The 22,995-nt window shown below is 34.0% G+C and overlaps 1 protein-coding gene across 2 annotated transcripts; it reads right to left on the bottom strand.

The window, feature by feature from the left end:
• Positions 1-1,747: 1,747 nt before the first annotated feature.
• Positions 1,748-21,829, bottom strand: LOC111703551 (uncharacterized). Of its 2 annotated transcripts, none has more exons than XM_023475521.1 (25): positions 21,811-21,829; positions 21,159-21,277; positions 19,675-20,318; positions 19,174-19,289; positions 18,664-18,772; positions 18,118-18,216; positions 17,299-17,387; positions 16,437-16,542; positions 15,054-15,157; positions 14,764-14,844; positions 13,778-13,944; positions 12,064-12,149; positions 11,362-11,457; positions 10,899-11,016; positions 10,446-10,576; positions 10,128-10,187; positions 9,532-9,653; positions 8,661-8,823; positions 8,238-8,351; positions 5,579-5,709; positions 4,730-4,862; positions 3,804-3,935; positions 3,286-3,419; positions 2,714-2,772; positions 1,748-1,836 (listed from the first exon to the last, which is right to left on the bottom strand). In XM_023475521.1, exons 3-24 carry the CDS (start codon positions 19,963-19,965, stop codon positions 2,724-2,726), a joined length of 2,631 nt encoding a protein of 876 aa, XP_023331289.1. In that variant the 5' UTR covers positions 19,966-20,318; positions 21,159-21,277; positions 21,811-21,829; the 3' UTR covers positions 1,748-1,836; positions 2,714-2,723. The 2 variants fall into 2 exon arrangements, with proteins under 2 accessions (XP_023331289.1, XP_023331288.1); XM_023475520.1 differs by lacking the exon at positions 21,811-21,829 and adding an exon at positions 21,711-21,787.
• Between the last annotated feature and the right edge of the window lie 1,166 nt (positions 21,830-22,995).

Here is a 22,995-nt window from a genome sequence, read left to right as displayed (position 1 = left end):
CCCAATCCCAATCCCAATCCATCCCAACCCAATCCGTTAAAATCCAATCCAATGCAGATAAATCCAATCCATTATTCAGAATATGACTAACTCAAACTAAATTAACAAACTATATCTTCCATTTTGAGGCTCTTGTACGTTCCAAAGAGATTTAAAAGAATTCCCGACTCGGAAACCACATTGTGCACTCCCCCCTCTACCTCACCTAGATGACTCTGATCCAGTTCCTGATCTGGTTGATCTCCTCCTTCTCCTCCTCCTGGGTTGAACTCATCATCTGAATTATTATCCAGCTCCAGACCACTCTCCTCCTGTTCAGTATCAACCTCCAGACCACCTCCAGCCTCCTGTGCACAGATAAATAGATTTAGATGGAGGATATATAGACATAGATTGATAGATAGGTAAATAGAGATAGATAGATACTGATAGATAAAAATACATTAAACTTGATTAAATAGCATTTTCATATGTTTTTACTATTTATTGTCTACATAATATATCAATTCTCTCTACTATACAAGCTCGTCATATTGTCTGCTGCTCTAAATGACGCACTTCCGACTCATATTCTCACCTTCTTGGCCAGGAACAGCTGATTCCATTAGTTTTTATTTCAATGAAACCGTGAGCTGCCGCCAAAGTATTTTTAGCTAGCTATTGTTACTGTAGAGCTCGTAGATTGAGAGAATTCATATTTTTGGCGTAGTGTCCTCTAAAACTCAAAAAATGTAGCAAAAAATGTTTCTTGTTTTTAACAATTTTCAGGGCAATAGATACATAATAATTTTTTCATGTTTTTCAAACTCACATGAAACCACAACAAAATCCGCGAACTTTCTTCTTCTCAAATTCTAAAGTGTCGAAAAGAAAAAATGTGTTAATGAATAATTTCTATCCATCCCCCTATAGATAAATAAAAATATTTGATACATCTACTATTGTATTATAGAGCAAGATGAACCTGCCGACTTGAAAGATAGATAGATAAATGAATAGAAAGATATTTCAACTAATTTATAAATTTTTTAATTTTAAGATAAAGCAAGGCGAACCTGAAGACTTCTAAGATATTCTGAGACCAGTCGGTTTACAAGATTCAGACGGAAATGTGACATCCTAAATAAAATCAAAATAATAAATAATCCAAGATCTATATCATTAAATCACTTAAGCTCTGAAACTGTTCCACTATGAAACCACCGTTATAAAGATTGTTATAGAAAAAAAACCCTCCAAAGTAATATAAGAAAATTGATTGAGAAATTAGAAAGGGTAATTTATCTATTTGTTAGAATTGGTTAATTAATAATTAATTTAGAAATAAATGTATTAATTGGTTTATGTAAAATAAAAAGAGAATTGATTGATTGAATAATTTTACCTGATATGAGACCTAAGCCTGGGTTCCTGAACGGATACAGCTGACAATGAATCCCTGAGTAGAAGGGAGTGTGCGTCCCTACTCCTTGTTCCATCACATTCCTGTATTATTATTATTTTTATAACTATCATTATTATTACTATTAAAGGGGAATTATTTATGTTTTCTCGATAATCATCAATGATAACAATAATAATAATAATAATAATAATACTTGCCTGTGAGAAGAGTGAGAGTAGAGCATGTATCCCAATAAATCCTGTAGAATCTGAACCTTTCCGCTGAAAATCCTTCTCAATCTCCAAACCTTTATCTGATATACTCTCCGCCAACTGCTCCGTCTCCAGAACATCTAAATGCTCCGCCCACTCTGACAGGGCGGAGAGGCGGGACATACTGAAGCAAACTTCTTTATCTAGGTAAAGACGACCCTCGCGAGATATTATCGGAATCTGAAAAAAGTTTGAAATAAAAAAACAATTTTAAGTTTGTAATAAAACTCGTACATAAATCATAAATCCTTTATATATCTATGTTTGTAATACGTTATCTGTACCCTAACTACGATCATTAATTTCTGAATGAACCTTTCGGTCTATATATTAACATGTACTATCCATTTCAATTTCGAATTCTATAAAGCTATAAATAAGGAACATAAGAAAATGAAATTTGAAAAAGAGGCCCCGCTATGAACCCCCGAGACCGCCTCCATTAAAGGGACTGTAAAGGAAAAATGAAATAGGAAATATAGGATTGAACCTGAGAATCTCAGGCGTTAAACGATGCATATAAGACATCTATCTGATGTTAATGTCTCGAGAAATGGATATAAAACGGTGTCAAAATTATACGAAAATTCATATTTATACAATTTTGTATAAAAGTAGTAGATTTAAACAGATCATATTCAGCAAATATGCAACCAATCTGAATACGACGATATCCCACATAAGCCTGAGCATCTCAGGTTTGCTCCTATTATAATTTTGAATTTTTATTTTGCATTTTTAATAGATATAGATAATATTATTACATATACTTCAGCCAATGGCAGTGCAGTATCATTGTCACGTGATACAGACGGAAATTACATGATTAGTACAATGCACTGCCATTGGCTGAAGTTCTGATGACGTATTACGGACTATACGGACTATGTCTATATGTAATAATATTGTCAATTACATCCATTAAAAATGCAAAATAAAAATTAGAAAATTATAATTTTTAATTCAAAATAATCATTTATTTTTTTAATTCAGAAATATCCACCTGACTAAATTTAAGAAAATATAAACCCAAATTGTAATATTTTGATTAAATCACCTTATGATTCTCAACCAACAGAGTTTCCTGATTTCCTAGAACTGCGCAAACAGAAAATTCTAAAATAAAAAATTAGCTAGATGTAGCTGAGCTAGAAACTAACTATATCTAGAAGTAGCTGAGCTAGAAACTAACCTATAGCTAGAAACTAACCTATAGCTAGAAGTAGCTGCGCTAGAAACTAACCTATAGCTAGAAGTAGCTGCGCTAGAAACTAACCTATAGCTAGAAGTAACTAAGCTAGAAACTAACCTATCGCTAGAAGTAGCTGAGCTAGAAACTATCCTATAGCTAGAAGTAGCTGAGCTAGAAACCAACCTATAGATAGAAGTAGCTGAGCTAGAAACTAACCTATAGATAGAAATAGCTGAGCTGAGCTAGAAACTTACCTATATCTAGAAGTAGCTGAGCTAGAAACTAACCTATAGCTAGAAACTAACCTATAGCTAGAAGTAGCTGCGCTAGAAACTAACCTATTGCTAGAAGTAGCTGAGCTAGAAACTAACCTATAGCTAGAAGTAGCTGAGCTAGAAACTAACCTATAGTTAGAAGTAGCTGAGCTAGAAACTAACCTATAGCTAGAAGTAGCTGAGCTAGAAAATCTCTTGTTGAGAAGGACTAGGAAGGACTCGTTGGACTCCAGGAGTAGGAGAAGAGCAGGAGCTGAGATGTAGGCAAACACTTCCTGCTGGTTGGATAGGTACACCTGCAATGATTACATCAGTTTGGTATCTCCTTATCTTATATACATAACTCGCCTGAAAAACCCAGCATTCTCTGGAAATCTAAACTTTCCTGCGAGAACTTAGAATTTTGAAAACCAACCTATCATTTCCGTAATTCTACGGAGTCCCAAATAAAATTTGAAAAACTATTTATTTCCCCAATTCAGCGAATAAAACTATAAAAATTAACATTAAAAAATAATTTTCAAAAGGGTGGGGGGACTATACGCCCCTGTAAAGGAGATCCAAACACACCAGAAAACAGATGTAAATGGTTGGTTAAATATTCCTGAAATTTTTATTTGATTTAATTTGATTTGTAGAAAATACATTTTTGATAACAAAATTCTAATTTTATTTCTTACCTGAGAGAAGTCAAGCCCAAGATCTGTAAGAATAGCGTTGAGCGGAAGAAATCCCTTTTTGTTTCCTAGAACCAAGCTCTCTAGTCCGATACAATCAAATACAGTTTTACGATGGAAATACATTCTACCAGCCTGATCAATATATACCATAGAGCACTCTATATGGGAACCCAGCTTTGCCTCGAGATCTATACAATTTTTTAAATCAAGCTAAGAACATTTCCGTGGTTCTAGCGAAATCTCCAATTAAAAAAATTCGGTCAAGGCGTTCATAAATTATGATCGGACATACTAACCGACAAACAATATATGTACTACTGTACTAGTTTGTAAACCCAGCTTTGCGTTGAAACAAAGTATTCTAAGATCCATTCTATTCAACTAGGAACTTTAAAACCAAGCTAAGAACAGATAAGAACATTCCCGTGGATCTAACAAGTTCCCCATTGAAAATTTGAGACAAATCGGTCATAAAGTTTATGAGAGGACAAGTAAACAAATAAGCAAAGATCACTACTGAAAATTAAAAATATACAACCACCTCATTAGAGGCATGTTTCAACCAATATCAATCAACCAATCAATCAATATAGACAAGGTCTGTACTGAGGTGTATCAGTGTGTAAAGTTTGAGACGATGTAATAACTTCCTTTAGAATATTGTCCCCGTTTTTTTTTTATTAAGTTATGAAGATTTACTTTAAACTATAAATAAATTACCCGATTTTAAATGGGCTTCATGTTTTGATTATTTTAACCCAAAATATGGATTTTAAATGGATTAACCCCAAAATCAATTAGTTTTTTTTTGTTGGGTGTAAAATTTCTTAGTTCTCTCCGGTTCTTAATATTTTTTTTATATTAATATCTTTTTCAATTATGATTATTAAATAGAAGAGCTAAACTATTCAGTGTTCTATGGGTTCCTTGATTTTGTATTTTAGATTAGGAAATCTGTTTGATATTTTCAGCGTGTTCTGGACGCAGCGTACTGATCCTTCTCCCGGTTTATTCAGTATATTTCTAGCGTGTGCAGCAAGAAGAAGTTCCTTCTTCAGCCTAAAATAATAAACAGATTATTTCATGTTCCAAACTTATTCACAATTTTTTTCAGATAGGTTTGAATGGTTTGAACAAACATTATCACAAATGAATTGAATATATAAAAGATAAGAAGCTTTTATGATGCTAATTTTCTTTTAAATCGGATTTTGGATACTGAGGATTCAATTTACTGTTATATATGTACAAAGGATCTAACGTAGTGTAATAAATACAGAAGATCCTACGCATTAAAATAACTGCAAAGGATTCTTTCACACGTTTTAAATACATAGGATCCTACACCGGCATAAATAATTAGAGAGTCCTACGCACTTACAAATGAATATGGATCCTGCACTCTGTTATAAGTGAAAAGGATCCTGCGCACTGTTATAATGCGGAAGATCCACACACTGGTCTAAAAGCGCAGATCCTGCACACTTTTACTACTGTGTAATGGGTCCTACGCACTGTAATAAATCGACAGAAAATCCTATGCTCTTAAATAAATGGGCAGAGGATATTTTTCAGGTTTTTAAATGGTTAGTGTACTAAATGAGCACTGTAATAAATAGGAAGAGGATGCAGTGCAATTTAATAAATGGGCAGAGGATCCTGTGCACTGTAATAAATAGGCAGTGGATACAGCGTACTGTAATACTAAATTAGCACAGAATCCTGCGCACTGTAATATTTTGGCAGAAGATCCTGTGCACTGTTAAAATACAAACCTGTGAGCTTTCTCCTTCTGTTCTGTCTCGTGTGAGTACTGGAGCAGTATAAGAGAACTACGCAGGTTGATGAATGCGTATTTACTGTTACGTTGCTTCAAGAAACAACTAACCACGTTTATACCACGATCCTAGAAAATCGATCAATCAATCAAACAAAAACGAATTTAATCAAGCAATTGAGTAGTTTGATGGAAAATTAAGTAGTTTAGAAACAAGTGATCTTATCAAGTCCTGAACTAAGTGAAGGTTAAATTAAAATCAATTAAAACGATGTCAATGGAAGGTTCTAAAGGGGTTTGAAGGGTTTGAAGATGTAATTTTAAGTGACAAGGAAGATCATGTAGTTTTTTTCAGCCAGAAAAATGTTTTATTCTGATTAATTCTGCATGGTTTTCCTGCTGTAGAAATGCGCAAGTTAATTTCATAAAGAACACACAATTGAAATTAATCAATTTTCAAAATTATTGACATTGATATCTAGTTCATAAATCATAAAAAAAGCTTTTAAAGGTTCCATTATGAATGTGAATCAGATATCTCATAAATTATTTTTATTATTAAAGGACAACCCATCATTCAATGAAATAGGGGTCGGTGCTTCTCGCCGCCGAAACGTATCCAAGGGCTGACCGAACAGGCCACCCTAGGCAAGGGTGTAATGCAATGAAAGTTAATTACGGTCGAATATACTTTGCGTACATATTGAAACCCTCTTTGGGCGGAATTTGTAAACAAGAATAGATGCATCAGTGTTCGTTTAGATCCGAGGAGGTTAAAAGCGATAATTTTGATAATTCACATAATAGTTTCCTACGATCAGAATATTTCATTGATTTTTTTATGTGAAAAATGGATCCCATGTCAGGCGGTAACATCCGTCTTGTGTTTACATTACCGCCCAGAGACAGTACACTGCAGTACAAAAGATGCGTACACTTCTTAAATAACTTTCTTTGCATTAAATCTTTGACCCTAGGGAAGGTATCTTGCGTATTCCGTATTAGTCCCTGAGATGCGGCCAGAGAAAAACAATAAAATGACAATACCTGAAGGAGCTTTTTGACGAAAGAGTTGGCTTTGCTTGGTGAGTTTCTGACAAGACTGGGATGTATCTCAGCCAGCTTCATAAGTTTTAGTGTATCAAAGTATACTACACCAGCCTAGATAGTTAAACAATAGTCACTGAGGTGAAATAGTAGAGCTTTGATAGTTAATAAAAGTCAATGATATCCTTGATAACAATACCTTAATAACAATAATAAGATTAAATATAGCGGTTATACTAGTAAATACGTCGATAATAGTTATAACAAATTCACCAGCCGATAAAAATCTTATTTTGACTTTGAGGAAATGCAAGGGGGGCCAAAAGCTAATTTTAGAAAATATTGGGTCACCAGAATACTATTGTAATGTGAAAATGTCTGATAAAAATAAATCCTATTCCTGATTGTGTGTTGATTACTAACCTGTACTTGAAACCTAATAGTTCCCATAGTTTTGAGCTGAAGATGTTTAATAGTTGTCAGGTTGTCAATATTTCCTTCAATAGTCTCCAACTCTACCAGGAGATCATCTAGCTCAACCCGTCCCAGCTCAGTAGATATATCAGGGACAGAACCCAGGATACACCTGAGATAATATAAATCAATCAATCAACAAAAACGAGGCCAGCATCCAGCTCAACCTGTCACAGTAGTAATCAGGGAAAATCAACCTGTCCCATTTCAAGAAAAGATCCGTAGATACATCTAGCACAATATTATCTATCTATCTATCAATCAATCAATCAATCAATCAATCAATCAATCGATCAATCAATCAGGAAGGCATCCAGCTCAAATCGTCCCAGCCCAGAAGAAATATTAGGGACAGAACCCACGATACACCCGCGATAATGCCTATCAATCAATAAACCAATCAATCCATCTATCAGCTAACCAATCTTATTCATGCACCCGAGATAATGCCAATCAATCAATCAATCAACAAACGAGGACAGCATCCAGCTCAACCTGTCAAAGCTTAGTAGTAATCAATAATCATCAACCTGTCCAAGCCCAATTAATAACAGGAAAAGATCCGTAGATACATATAGCACAATATTATCAATCAATCAATCAATGAGGTCATCCAGCTAGACTCGTCCAAGCCCAGAAGAAATGTAAGGGACAGAACCCACGATACACCTGAGATATTGCCAATTAGCCAATCCATCAATCAATCAACCAATCAATCAATAAACCAATCAATCCATCTATCAGCTAACCAATCTTATTCATGCACCCGAGATAATGCCAATCAATCAATCAACAAACGAGGACAGCATCCAGCTCAACCTGTCAAAGCTTATGCATCAGTGTTCGTTTAGATCCGAGGAGGTTAAAAGCGATAATTTTGATAATTCACATAATAGTTTCCTACGATCAGAATATTTCATTGATTTTTTTATGTGAAAAATGGATCCCATGTCAGGCGGTAACATCCGTCTTGTGTTTACATTACCGCCCAGAGACAGTACACTGCAGTACAAAAGATGCGTACACTTCTTAAATAACTTTCTTTGCATTAAATCTTTGACCCTAGGGAAGGTATCTTGCGTATTCCGTATTAGTCCCTGAGATGCGGCCAGAGAAAAACAATAAAATGACAATACCTGAAGGAGCTTTTTGACGAAAGAGTTGGCTTTGCTTGGTGAGTTTCTGACAAGACTGGGATGTATCTCAGCCAGCTTCATAAGTTTTAGTGTATCAAAGTATACTACACCAGCCTAGATAGTTAAACAATAGTCACTGAGGTGAAATAGTAGAGCTTTGATAGTTAATAAAAGTCAATGATATCCTTGATAACAATACCTTAATAACAATAATAAGATTAAATATAGCGGTTATACTAGTAAATACGTCGATAATAGTTATAACAAATTCACCAGCCGATAAAAATCTTATTTTGACTTTGAGGAAATGCAAGGGGGGCCAAAAGCTAATTTTAGAAAATATTGGGTCACCAGAATACTATTGTAATGTGAAAATGTCTGATAAAAATAAATCCTATTCCTGATTGTGTGTTGATTACTAACCTGTACTTGAAACCTAATAGTTCCCATAGTTTTGAGCTGAAGATGTTTAATAGTTGTCAGGTTGTCAATATTTCCTTCAATAGTCTCCAACTCTACCAGGAGATCATCTAGCTCAACCCGTCCCAGCTCAGTAGATATATCAGGGACAGAACCCAGGATACACCTGAGATAATATAAATCAATCAATCAACAAAAACGAGGCCAGCATCCAGCTCAACCTGTCACAGTAGTAATCAGGGAAAATCAACCTGTCCCATTTCAAGAAAAGATCCGTAGATACATCTAGCACAATATTATCTATCTATCTATCAATCAATCAATCAATCAATCAATCAATCAATCGATCAATCAATCAGGAAGGCATCCAGCTCAAATCGTCCCAGCCCAGAAGAAATATTAGGGACAGAACCCACGATACACCCGCGATAATGCCTATCAATCAATAAACCAATCAATCCATCTATCAGCTAACCAATCTTATTCATGCACCCGAGATAATGCCAATCAATCAATCAATCAACAAACGAGGACAGCATCCAGCTCAACCTGTCAAAGCTTAGTAGTAATCAATAATCATCAACCTGTCCAAGCCCAATTAATAACAGGAAAAGATCCGTAGATACATATAGCACAATATTATCAATCAATCAATCAATTTGGAGGTCATCCAGCTAAACTCGTCCCAGCCCAGAAGAAATGTAAAGGACAGAACCCACGATACACCTGAGATATTGCCAATTAGCCAATCCATCAATCAATCAATAAACCAATCAATCCATCTATCAGCTAACCAATCTTATTCATACTCTTCTAAGAAATTAATCCCACATGAACACATTAACAAATACTTAAATATATCAATATTTCCTACTTGACAGCATGTGTTGATATATAGTTGGCAATCCTTCCTTCATACAGAAATGCTTTCTCCAGAGGAAACTCAATCTGAACCAACAGTTTCTCCAACCTTTCGCTACTTTTTCTGAGGGCATCCTAGAACCAATTTCAATTTGACATCTTCTAGTTGTTGCATGTTATATATGTAACTTGTATCCATGCTGTTTAATAGCTTGGTAGAAATAAAAAAATTAACATCGAAAGTCGTTTTCATTGTATCGATATATACGACGACCCTGTATTGAATACTTTGGGTCAAAAATAAAAGATTTTTGTACGATAATGAGTTAAGCGCTCAAAAAAATGTATGTATGTTCGATTATAACTCAGGAACCCCAGGACCAATCTTGATTGGGAAACTCGGGAGAACCAGGGAAATGTTCTTAGCTTGGTTTTAAGATTCTAAGTTGAGTGGGTCGACTTTTTGAAGAAAAAATAGCTAAAATCGTGATTTCTAACCATGAGTGGGTAAACGGCGGGAGTGACTATTGAGTACCCTGGGTTCCAAAGCTAGTTATTATGTAAACGTCCTAAAAAGTATTTTTCTATTTATTTTTAGAATTTATTTACCTTGATATGAAGCAAACTGAAAACAAAATGTTTCTTCAAGAAAACCTGCCCATTTGCAACCTGGAAACATATCAGTTATTAATATTAAGAGATATAATGTGACTAAGGACTAATAGGTGGTTCTCAACAGTACCCCACTATAACCCATAACCAGTAATTTTTCTGTTTACAATGGATCAAATTTCGAAATTTTTTTAGTCTGCTGTGCTGTAGAAATCCATGAGTAGCCTTTGTCAAAGATTGTCTAGGGGTGTATATTTTTCATTTAAATGGGGAAAAATGAAAAGTTGAACATCAAGAGGTTATTTTTTATCCTACCTTGAAAGGAACCTGCATATTCTGAATAGCGACTGTTTTTATCTGTTGTTTACTTTTAGGAACCGGTTTGAGGTCAACTACTTTATGTACCGACTCAGGGGAACCAACTGGTGTTTCAACAAGCCCACTTTCTGTACAATCAACATTGAAAAATAGTACACAAAAAGGCAAGAGGGGGTGGGGGGATGGTAAATACGATTTCTTTGTCTGATCAAAAACAAATAAGATGTCAGGGTTTTCAATTAAAAAAAAAACTAATGATTTACAACTGTGGGTTTGATACTAAAGTGATTTGCGCATTTCTGCTGCAGGTAAACAATGTAAGAATGATCAAAAAACAGCGTTTGTATCTTCAATGGTACCATTGTGAATCGTGTATGTCCCTCTTTTAATGGAGTCTTATGAAATTACGCCTACAGTCCCTTTAAGATTGATTAAGTACAATGTGGTTTCCTTCAGATTCTACTCCAGAACTACTCTGCTCATCCTTAGTAATATTCTCATCCTTAGCCTCCTCTTCCTCCTCATCCAGATCATTCACTAGCTCATCCATCTCATTCTCCACCTCACCCTGCACAAACAAATCAAGAATTAAACAGAGATATGAACAGAAAACCCCTAACTTCCATATGCTGAGTCTAAGTTAAGTCCGGTTGAGTTACCTGTAGAATAATAAATCTGAATCTAGCTTAGGCTTGAGTCTTAGTTCGGGCTTTACATGGGCATGGACATACATGTTTCACTAGTACGGCTATAGACTTAAAAGTCATGTTTTACTCAGGGCTATGCTTTTAAAATATGAACTAGGAAAAGAAATGAGTTTCTATAAAATAAAATTAACATTATAGTGGAACAATAAAGATTAATAATAGATCACATTTCTTGTAAAATTGTTAACTGTTAACCTAATCTTCACCTGGTTAATATGTGCGCAAGGAGGAGGAGGGTTGGATGAGAACTGTTCTAGTCCAGCCAGCAATACATCTTGTCGACCAGGCATCACAAAGTTAACCTACATAATTTAACTAGCTTGAGAACCCAGCTTTAACTGGAAACTTAACCTAATCAATAAAAGTCGACTCACTCAACTTAGAATGTTGAACCGAGCTAAGAACATTCCCGTGACTCCACCGAGTTCCCCAATAAAAATTTGATAAAACTTCTGATTGGAATTACAAACAAACAGAGATTTCTTCTTTATTTTATTTATAGATCCAGAGTTCCCAATCCTTTGTGGGTAACCCTTTGAATACAATACTATGCTTTAATAGTCTTTACTGGCGAACATCTTTGTTTTTATAAAAAAAATTGGAGAAGTTATTGTGAAATTCATGTTTTGATAAAAATTGCTGCCAAAGTTTTTTCAAAAAAAAAAAATAAGTTTAAACTTGAACCAAAACTAAGTGAATTTCCTGAAAACTTTAATGACAACTTGAAACTTTTAACATGAAACATAACGAAGATAAAAAATATGGCCTGCAATGTTGTAATTCATGTGAAAAGTTCACAAGTTGGAGGAAATCATAAATGTAAGAAAAAAGATTAAATAAATCTCGAAAAATCACCTCTGCTGTCCCATCCTTTGTGGATAACTCTGCACCATTAGAGTCTAGATTACCTGGACTAATAGAGTGAGAGCATCAAGGCTGACATGATTCCTACGGTTTCTACCCGCAGCGCCACTTCGCCGACGAGACTTCTTTCCTGCAATAGTTCAATCATTTAGGATCAAATATATTAAAGATAAGTTTTGGCCACAAACTTAAATTTTTTAATCCCTATATCTTTGCAACCCGATGTCATAGACCTTAAATATTTCAAGCTACAAATTATGTTAGATAAAATAGTCTACGTTTGAAATATAAAAGGTTTGCACCATCAGGTTGAGAGGATATAAGAATTAGAAAATTTGAGTTTTGTGGCAAAACTTCAAATAATAAATAATTCAATATCTTAAAAATCAATTAATTTAGATTTAATATGGAACTAACTAACAGATCATTCAATAAGAGAAACAATTAAGCATGAGCAAAGTAGATTGAAAAAACTAACAAAAGTGAAAATCAAATAAGATAAATTTTTTGTTGAATATTTACAAAACATATCAAAATTTTGCTGAGAAATACTTCGTGATAATTTCACTTAAAACGAGTGATGAATGAATATATTACAGCTGTCTGGTAATTAGAGTACAAAAGGTATTAAAATCATCTGTTTTCATTTACTGAATCTACATCCTACACATTATATTATTCATTCCGTGTTGCCAACATTATCGTCATCAATTTCTTTTCTTTTCGTTTTAACTTTTACTTCAAGTCTTTTTTGTTTAAATAGCGAAATTATGGTTTACTTAGACATTCTTCTTTTTAGATATAAGATTTTTTCATTCTTCAAATCTTCAACAATAATTAATTTTTTTTTCTCACAAAATCTAAGAGTTCATGATCTAAATAACTTTTACATTACCAAAGGTAAATAATATTTTTATACAGCAAAGGAAAGGTCTGCAAATCAAATCATGCTGTCAGAGAGTCCTACTATTGATGTTAGGTACTTTCCCAAAGGATTTCCCCAAAATGGCAACTTCCCAAGGGTATTTTCCCAAGTGGCAACTTCCCAAATGTGCAATTTCCGAAGCGGCAACTTCCCAATTCCGTCCTAGCCGCAGTGCTCGACCCCCTAGCCTATCCTAGCATTAAGGCGTAATTTTAAATGACCCTCGGTTTGAAGAGTAGCATGTCCGATTCAACAGAGTACCATTAAAGCTTTGACAGATCAATTATGAATAAGATATACATGTCTGAGTTTTAGAAAACTGATTATTTTAATAAGTGATTTCAGTACAAGAAACAATAAAATTATAAAATAAAAGAATATCACTTTTTTCCTCAGTATTGATCAGATTAAGACTACATTAATTGGACATGTCCATTTTAAAAGATACCTAAGATTATTTCGTGTATGTTTCAAACACATGTACTACCCAACCACCAGCACTGAGTGTTGTCGGTCAAATGGACAAGTCAGATTTAATCAACCGAAATTGGGCAGGGGGAGGGGGTGAGAACTTCACTGAGTAGTGGTTATATTGGTAGAGTGGGATCTTGGGGGGGGGGGATGGGATAAACAAAAAACCGGAGCATAATTTCAAAAAAATAATTGAACACGTCACTAACTCATCATTGGCAACCTGGTGTCGTAGACTTTGATATTTCAAACTTATCAAAAAAGTTTTAGTATGAAATATTAAAAACCTGTTTAAGTTTTGGGCTGGTGTTAAATTTCTTCAAGAAAAACCCATTACAAATTAAGTAAGACGAATTTCCTACCTATATCCTGCTGCAGAAATTCGGCGGCTGGACTTAGTCCGTGCTCGATCAGTATCTTATCCACTCGACGATAGTTGGAACAACGGATTATATTTGTTTTGCCAATGGCCTCGAATGCCGCGCACTTCTCCAGGTATATTTTCCCCTGGTGATACATGAAGGGGATTCTAGGTAACAAGTCAAGATCTTAACAAAAAAAGGAAAAAAAACTTTTTTTGCTTTTGCGTAACAAAAAAGACATAATTGTTAAAATACAAATAAGCTCATAAAAAATAAAGACATCTCAACATACATTATTTCCTTCTATATTTTAATAAAATAAGATTTGTTCTACATGGTAATCCATATATCGAGGTTGTTCCACGAAGTAATAATAATAATAGATGATCTATAAGGGAACCCGAAATGGGACATAATACTTCATCATGGGAATATTATGTTGCTTAATATCATATTTCATGATAGGGAAATAATGAACATAAGGAAATGGAATCTGTAAGATACCACAATGTAGACCCCACCCCCACCCCAATGTGGACCCCCCGACCCCAATGTGGACGCCCCCCCAGACCGCCGTCATGTGTGTGAAGCACCACCCACACCCGTTCCAATGCCGGGCCTTTAACCCCCCCACAAGCTTTTCCCCAGCCGGTGGTATCAAGGAGATACTTGGTGGTTGGCAAACCAATTAAATCCATCGGTTAGTGCGTGAAAGGGATATAATATTGCATAATAGGGACATTATTTTTGCATGATTGGGACAAAACATTGAATAAGAGGGACACAATATTAGAAAACTGTAACATAATATTGCGTAAAAGGAATATAATATTGGAGAACAGGGATATAACATAATATTGCAAAAAAAGAAACATTATATTGCGTAACAGGGACATTTCATTGCAAAACAGGGACATAAAATTGCGTAACAATATAATATTTGAAAATGGGGTGATAATATCTGTCTAATAGTCTTGAATTGTTTCCTTTGATCCATGAGGTTTAGAGTATGCTCCCTAGTGCAGCAGCTCAGGATAAAGTGATATGTACGCCCGCACTGTATGTTACTAAACAGTAAATTAAGTATATTTTAAAGGGATTGTTTGAAAAATTCTAAACTTGTGTTAACTTTTATGACTCTTTGTCATAATTTGAAATGTTTTCTAAATATCGATAGCAAGGATTTTTCCCTTTAAAATTTCACTTTTCTACATTTATTAATTTCATTTTATATGATTGATCAAAAATAAAATGTGTAAGAAAACATTGTACTTACTTGCACTCTTTGTAGGTTCGTTTCGGTACATAACTTGAATCCGCAACATGTACAGTTTCAAGAGTGGATTTAGACTCATTATCGGTACTGTCGTACGTACATGCCTAAAATAGTCAGCTAAAGTACAAATTATTCAAATATTTTGCATAAAAATGTTTAAAAAGAAAAGCTGAAAAAAATTAATATGAATGTTTAAACAATCTAAGAAATATTCAACTGATGGTCTATTTAGGGTTATAATTCTTTATATGATTTTAAAATTATCGGCCCACCCCCTAGGGCAAAAAATTATTTTTGAGTGGAAAAATGAGTTCTTAAAGGGAGTGACCGGCTATGTAAGGTAGTTGCATTGAGTATGCAGTGTTGTGGAAAACTTCTTTTGGATTCATTTGAGACATATTAAACTTTTTAAAGATCTGTAAACCCCGAGTTTGAGCGCAAATTCGACGTTCAAAACTCCTACTTTGGGGGTGGATACGTTTTCAGAATTAGTTTTTTTCTTTAATTATTAAATAACGACAACGAAAAATAAAGTAAAAATTATACAGTAATCTAATTATAAACTAATTCTGAAAACGTATCCACCCCCAAAGTAGGAGTTTTGAACATCGAATTTGCGCTCAAACTCAGGATTTACAGATCTTTAAAAAGTTTATATGTCTCAAATGAATCCTAAAGAAGCTTTCCACAACACTGTATACTCAGTTCAACTACCTTACATAGCCAGTCACTCCCTTTAAAAAAATTTCTGAAATTATTCTGAAGTTGACGTCTCATTTTTAATTTTCTACTCGTAAGCTATGAACAAAAAATGTTCCAGGGGTAAATTCAAAATTGTTCATAAACTTTTTTCTCAAAATTTTATATTTTCATGTAAAAACTTAATTCCCCAATTATGATCTCGATATTTTGTTAATCTTTAATCGTACCTTGAAGAGATAACTGAAATGAAGAAATTAAGGATGGATCCACAAGTAACATTAAAAAGTGATCACAGTGTATATCGATATTAATCGATCGGGTATTATTGGCATCCGAAACATTGACTAGCAACCGCCATATTTAATGCGTCAATTCTGTGTACTGCAGTGGGAGACCAAAACAGAGAATACAGGGGGGGGGGAGTTTATCAAGATCTGCGGCATGAATCGTGAAAACATACGCTTTAAAGACAGGAAAGTGAAATGACTGTTAGCAAAGAAAAAATCAAAATGATTTCTTCGATATTTATTGCCACAGCACAAGTTTGAGAACATGACTGGCTTTTTTTAAAGCTTTGTTCCTAGTCTAGAATTTGTTTATATTGTTCCCAGACAGTACAGTTAACAGCACGTTTGAGTTTGGCGTTTCTACTCCTAGTGTAGTTCCTTGACTTAAACCAACCTGCTCTGTGATTCTCTGTCTGTTGATCATAGAGACGGTCTGCTCCATCTCCTTTTCCATTTGCTCCCTCTTCTCCTTCACACCCTCAACCTGCTTCAACAGGTGCCTACACATGTTAATAACTGTACATCCACTGTAACATAGTGATTTCGAAAAATTGTAACATAACATCGAAACATCAAAACATTGCACCATTTAAAACGTAATATTGTCACATTTAAGACGTAACATTGTAACACTTAAAACGTAAAATTGTAATGTAACATTTCAAACGTAACATTGCAACACTGTGAACTGTATCATTGCAACATTGCAACATTGCGACATTGCAACATTGCAACATTGAAACATTGAAACATTGTAACATTGTAACATTGTAATATTGTAACATTTTAACATTTTAACATTGCAACGTTGAACATTGTAACATTGTAACATTGTAACATTGTAACACAGTAACATTGTAACATTGTAACATTGTAACATTGTAACACTGTAACATTGTAACGCTGTAATATTGTAACACTAACATTGTAGCACTAACATTGAAACATTGTAACATTGTAACATTGTAACATTGTAACATTGCAACATTGTAACATTGTAACATTATAACATTTAAACATTGTAACCGTAACATTGGAACATCTACCTTACCAAACCGAAAATCAAAACAAAAATAAATAAAGATCAGAAAGGAAAAGCATTACATTTACCAAAAATAAAAAAATTAAAAATTCCTTTAAAATAGTACTTAAAGGCCCCAAATTGTATTTACCTGGAACAAGTAAAAAAAGGCAGAGGAAAACGATTTTAGGCCAACGCAAACAAAATTGAAAACAGATTTAGTGGATTATCCCACCTGAGAACAGATCCCAGTTTGGTGTCCTTGACCTGCTGCTCAATATCCTCGAGTCTCATCCTCATCTCACCATCCACTACCCCGTTCACCTGTAACAGTTCAAGTCCATGAGTATATATTATAGCCAGTGCTTGGGGGATCTAAATCCGGTTCAGCAAAACTATGCTGATCGACGGATCCGATTCCTAAGGGCAAAATATTAATCAAAACAAATCAAAATTGTTAACAAATAAGAGATTAATAAGAAGTTCCTATTCTCACTAAGCTTCAGACTAAAAATACGCGAAAAAAGAAAAAAAGGATTGAACACTATTGATTTGATAAAAAGAAAAAAAGGATTGAACACTATTGATTTGATAAAAAGAAAAAAAGAATTGAACACTATTGATTTGATAAAAAAAATCATGATTTTCCCAATCCGGATCCGCAACAAAATGAAAAGGGTCCTAAATTTTTCTCTTTCTATATTTCAGGATGTTTCTTTAAATTGCAGAATTTGGGATAATAAATTAAATTTAAGATTGAGTTTTGAAAAGTGATAAACATAATGTTTTAATAATGTTCGGAGAGTCAAATTGCGTAATGTTAAGATGAGACAAGTCAAAAATAAAATGTTCCAACATAGCATAAAACTCAAAGAAAAATGATTGATCCATAAATGTCGAAAAAAAGGTGTAAAATAAACTCAAAGTGTGTAAAAAATATATCAAAAATACTAAAAAATGTCTAAAAAAAGGCTGGAGTTCATTGCTCTAATAAATCCTGTTTTTTTAGTAAAGGTTTGTCAAAGACGGTATAAGAAAATAAACTTGCGAATACCTTGTATAGGTTTGAATTATTTCTTCCTGGTTTAATAGTGTTTACTTCCTCTCCGCGCTCCCGGCATACGCGCATCACATCTTCACAGCTCAGAAATACCTTACACAAGCAGAATTCAACATAAGCGCAATGAAATTAGATAGAGGGAGAGAGGTGGGAGGATATTAGTTTTAAATATATATGAAAAACTGGATGAGAAAACAAATCAAGACAAACTTTATTAAATTCAAATAATATTAACAAACAGCAATAGTTCTTTATTTAAAAAAAAACAATATGACCTTCTTTTGATTTTTTGAAAACGTTTTAAAATTCATAGACGGAGAAAGTCCGACAACTGTTCATAAAGTCAGTTTTTGGCTTGTCATTTGCCTGATTTAACAAATATTCCAAGACGTAGTTTTTAATATGCATGTTGATTGATGTATTAGAAAAAAAACCACTTGCACCAGGAAATTTCTCTTTTCTTTTTCGAAGTATTTAAGATTTGCTTTTGCATAAGTAATAAAGATTTATTTTTGCTGTTACGTGTTGAATCCTCCTTTCCTTGCCGTACTGTACATAGAACTGTATTCCCTGGTTTCCTATCTTGAGTACACCATTCAGGGTGCATAATTCATTTTCACCATCAAATCGGGGACTCTTACCAAATGGTCTAAAGCAGAGTTAAATAGTGTTCTATTCTTAATATAGGCTCCCAAAAATGGATAATAAAAGGGACAACAAGCCTAACTTTAAATGACTCTCCATGCAAAGAAGGCAATTCCAAATTCACAATGATACCCTTGAAACCTTTAACTGATTAGCGATCATCAAAAACGTGGAAGATATTGTTGTTCTTTGGGTTAATAAGTGTTTAAGTGTAATAATTCCAATGTTTTTCTGCAGCAGAAATGCGTCACTTTCAAAGAAAGAACAGAGTTAAAATTAATAAGTTTAAATAATTAAAAACATTATTATTGAATGTCTTCTTGACCAGACAAAGCTTTAACCAAAATCTTAAGTTGACTATTTTTAAATAATTATTTTGATAAGTAAAAAAAGTCAAGTGAATACCTGTAGTGGGAAAGGATATTCCCCAGTGCAAGATCATAAAGTGATCCTTTTAGGAGTAGCTTCAGGGACCCCCAGGATATTAATGAACTTTTCAGAGGTTCTCCTCTGTTCTGGGTCTGTGAAATTTAACAAAATTGATCAACTAAAGGAATTGAGTATTTGCCAAAAACTCCAACTTTCTGTTCCTTAAATCTTAGCAACCTGATTGTTTAACCCTTTGATATTTTAAACTTAAGACTATTTGATCTAACAGGATTAAATATTTGAAATATCAAAGGTCTACGACAAATGGATTAGATTTTTTTTAAGATAAAAAGTATTAAAAAAGGGTGAAAAAAATTTTAAGGGAAAAAGTGTTATGAAAGGGTTAACAACACTTTTCAGAGAAAAGTATTATAAGAAGGTGAAAAAAAACACTATCATAATCTCTCACCCCACACAAAACGTTAATATTTTTTTTGCTAAATTTCTTTTATAGTTGTTTTGAAGAAGCATCCTCACCTGTAAACTGTTAATAATTTGCTGTAGATCAGCAGCAATTGGAAGCCAAGCTCTAATCAACGCTACCACAGCAGCTGTACTGAATAGCAGGATTTTACCGCAACGACGATACGGTATATCTGTACCAAACAGCTGAACAGTGGGCAGTAGCTGCTCCTGTACACGCTGCCCTTGCTCCAAGCTACCAGGGCTGCTGTCGTCACTATCCTTCTCCTGTTTAACTAAATTGTTCAAGTCGATCTCGACTTTGGGTTTCTTAGCGCTGGGCTCAAAATTGTTTTTGTCCGGCATTTTGTCAGACCGATTGTAATGCTTTAAAATCTTTGGTTTCTATTCCCAATGATCAGTCTTAAGCACTTTTCAAACCACCATAAAGATAACTACCCGAGTAGATACCTGGTATGGATATAACTATCACTAGCTCACTGTAGGCTAAACCTCTCTTCTAGAAGCGTAGACAATTGTTCAGTAGCCGTGTTACTATCACTAGAACTGCATTTAATGAAAGTTACTAGGGCCCTGTTGGGCCTGCTGAATACTAAAACCCCCGCCTCCAGGCATATAATCCACACAAACAGATACTCCCAAGTAGTCCTTCACACCAGAGGTGGATGCTGATGCTGCTGATGTACCCCATATACTCCCTAGAAAGGTTAAAGGTACTGTAAGCGTAATTTCAAGAAACCCTCCATGCAAATATGACAATGCCTGATTTACAACAGTAAAGTTAAAAGCTTTGTTTGATCAAATATGAATTATATTATATATATTAGCACGATTTTGTTTATTTTTATTTATGGGTTCTCTGTATAGGTGACACGGCATTTCTTGCTTTTGCTCCGAATAAGATTTCAAGGGTTGTAAATCTAACATTGCTGTAACTGCATGCAGGGTCACTATAAATTACGCTAACCGTCTCTTTCAAGCTTGCATTTCAATGCATTTCATTATGATTTCCGAAAATGAGATCCTCGGGAGTGTGAGGAGTGGCAAGTTATTTTTCTACCTTAGATTCTTAATATCCAAAAATGTATCTACAAACATTTCTATCAAGTTAAGAACAGGCGGGGGGAAGGGGTATTATTATCCAACAAAATATAAACATACTCCTGGTGTTTTCTCAGATTACCACTTCAAAACTTACAAAAGGACATTTCTTAATGACATTAAGGACAAATTCATGTAAAAAAAATTATAGTTTTGCTGAACAATAAGGGGGCGCGGGGGGAGGTCCAAAAATCTATCTCTCAGATAGACTCAATTCCCTTGGATAAAAAAGTAATTTGAAAACATTTAAATGCAACGCTGCAGCCAGTAATTCATAAGTTATCCAGATTTAGTCAAATAGATTTGATCAGCGACCAAATTTTTATAAAATGCTATGAATAGATAAACTACGTAGATAAGTTGAAATTCACAGGTTTCATTTTAAGAATAACTATCTACGGATAATTTGAATAGGCAAATTCCAGCTGTTTTCTTACCTAACCATAGTGTCGGTATTGCTATTGTTGTTATTGCTGCCATTTTAAATCACAATTTTTAACTTTTAAAAACACTTTTACCACCAGTAATTGGAGCGAGTGAACACCTGTACGTAGACCTAAAAAGTAGGATGGTAAAATTTTATTACATAAATCTCATTCACAAAGCAAACAAAAATACCGTTTTTTATTTCAAGGGTCTGTCCTAGAGAACGATTTTTGGACCCCCCCCCCTCCTATCAATTTTGTACAAGACCATTTATTTTTCAGCAAATTTATTATTATTTATTTTTGTTAATCAAATTTTAGTTATCGTTTTATTTAAAGTTTAAATTGGTTAAAAATGTTTTTTTTTTAATATTTTTTTTAAGTTGCTTCGTAGCTGACCATAAATTAAATTATATTTTAGGCTGTGGTAAATGTGAAGATTATATTTTAGGCTGTGGTAAATGAGAAGATTATACTGTAGGCTTTGATAAATGTGAAGATTATATTTTAGGCTGAGGATAGAGTGATGGGGGGGGGTCCAAAAATCGTATACTAGGAATATACCTAAAAATCTATTCTGATTAACCGTATTTAATGATATTATTTAAAATATGGCCTAATTCAGTTTATTTGATATGTTCTACTTTTTTAACCGTTAACTCACTTCCCGACTTCCTTGTGTAAATTGAGCGCAGTCATGAAAAAATGCCGCGTTCAAAAATGTTTTAAAAAAGACGACATATTTTGTAAAAAAATACTTAAATGTTGAATTAATGATTCATTGCCTTTTCAAACAAGCTAATTTTTATACTTTTTAGAAGCTTAGAGTTTTATCTTAATTATTTCACATATTTTCTGTTATTTTTTGTTTCATTGGAAAAATTTAATTAAAATGCGCACTTGCCGCGTTGTGTTCTTACAATTAAATTTTAGGGGTATGTAAAAATATTTTTGTTTTTTCACTTTTTACTATTTTATGTTGTAATGTGCATTTTGTTACTATTTTATTATTTAGAAAAATTAAATTTTAAATATCCTCCCCCTTTTCATATTTTTGGTCTTTCTTCGAAAACGTTCTGCATAAAAATCAAAACACGCGGGCTTTCTAGGATTCCTGGGGGATTTCGCTCTAATTTTAGGGGATTTTGGGACTTTGCCAACTTTTTAATGAAAGTGCTTATGCAGCTGCTTTATAAACTTACTCAGCAAAAATAATTTTTTTTATCCGCAGTTCTCATCATAAGTGATCTGAAATATTACGAGTCATATTTGATAATATATTATTTTTCCATTTTTATTTTCATTTATTTCGAAAGACTGGACCAGCCATAAGCGCTGAACCATTGAATCTCAGTGACCTATTTAGTACCTCAATTGCGTTTCTAAATAATACTAAAGCATTTTTAGTAAAGATTTAAAATGAAATGTTTAATTAAGTAGTTTGGNGACCCCCCCCCCATCCTATCAAATGTGTACATTTACTTTTTTATTATTGAGGGTTAGATTAGGTTAAGACAATTACTGGGCCGAGCGCTGCGGTTAGCACAGGCTAGGGGGTCGAGCGCCGAGGCTAGGACAGGCTATAGGTGGCCAGCGCTGCGGCCTCATGATCAATTTTACAATATGTACAAAATTGATAGGATGGGGGGGGGGTCAAAAATCGTTCTCTAGGAAATTACTAGTATTTTAAAAATCTTAGAATGTTATAGCACATCTCATTCCCGAGGTTCTCCAGAGTTTCCTAATCAAAATTTGATGCAAAGGTCAAAAGGTTAAAGAGTTATGATTGGACAAACAAACAAACAAATACTGTATATGCGAATATTGATGTTAAGTTGACAATTTGATT

This window comes from Eurytemora carolleeae, unplaced genomic scaffold (genome assembly GCF_000591075.1).
Source record: "Eurytemora carolleeae unplaced genomic scaffold, Eaff_2.0 scaffold544, whole genome shotgun sequence".
Lineage (NCBI taxonomy): Eukaryota > Metazoa > Arthropoda > Copepoda > Calanoida > Temoridae > Eurytemora > Eurytemora carolleeae.
The sequence above is the reverse complement of the archived record's forward strand: the minus strand, read 5'-3'. Positions and strand labels throughout refer to the sequence as shown.

Coding starts and splice junctions, on each gene's coding strand:
- LOC111703551 (XM_023475521.1), bottom strand. CDS start 19,965: ATGCCGGACAAAAACAATTTTGAGCCCAGCGCTAAGAAACCCAAAGTC. Junction 10,188..10,445: donor ATATGCAGGTTCCTTTCAAG/GTAGGATAAAAA, acceptor ATATGTTTCCAG/GTTGCAAATGGGCAGGTTTT. Junction 8,824..9,531: donor ATATCAACACATGCTGTCAA/GTAGGAAATATT, acceptor ATATTATCTCAG/GTGTATCCTGGGTTCTGTCC.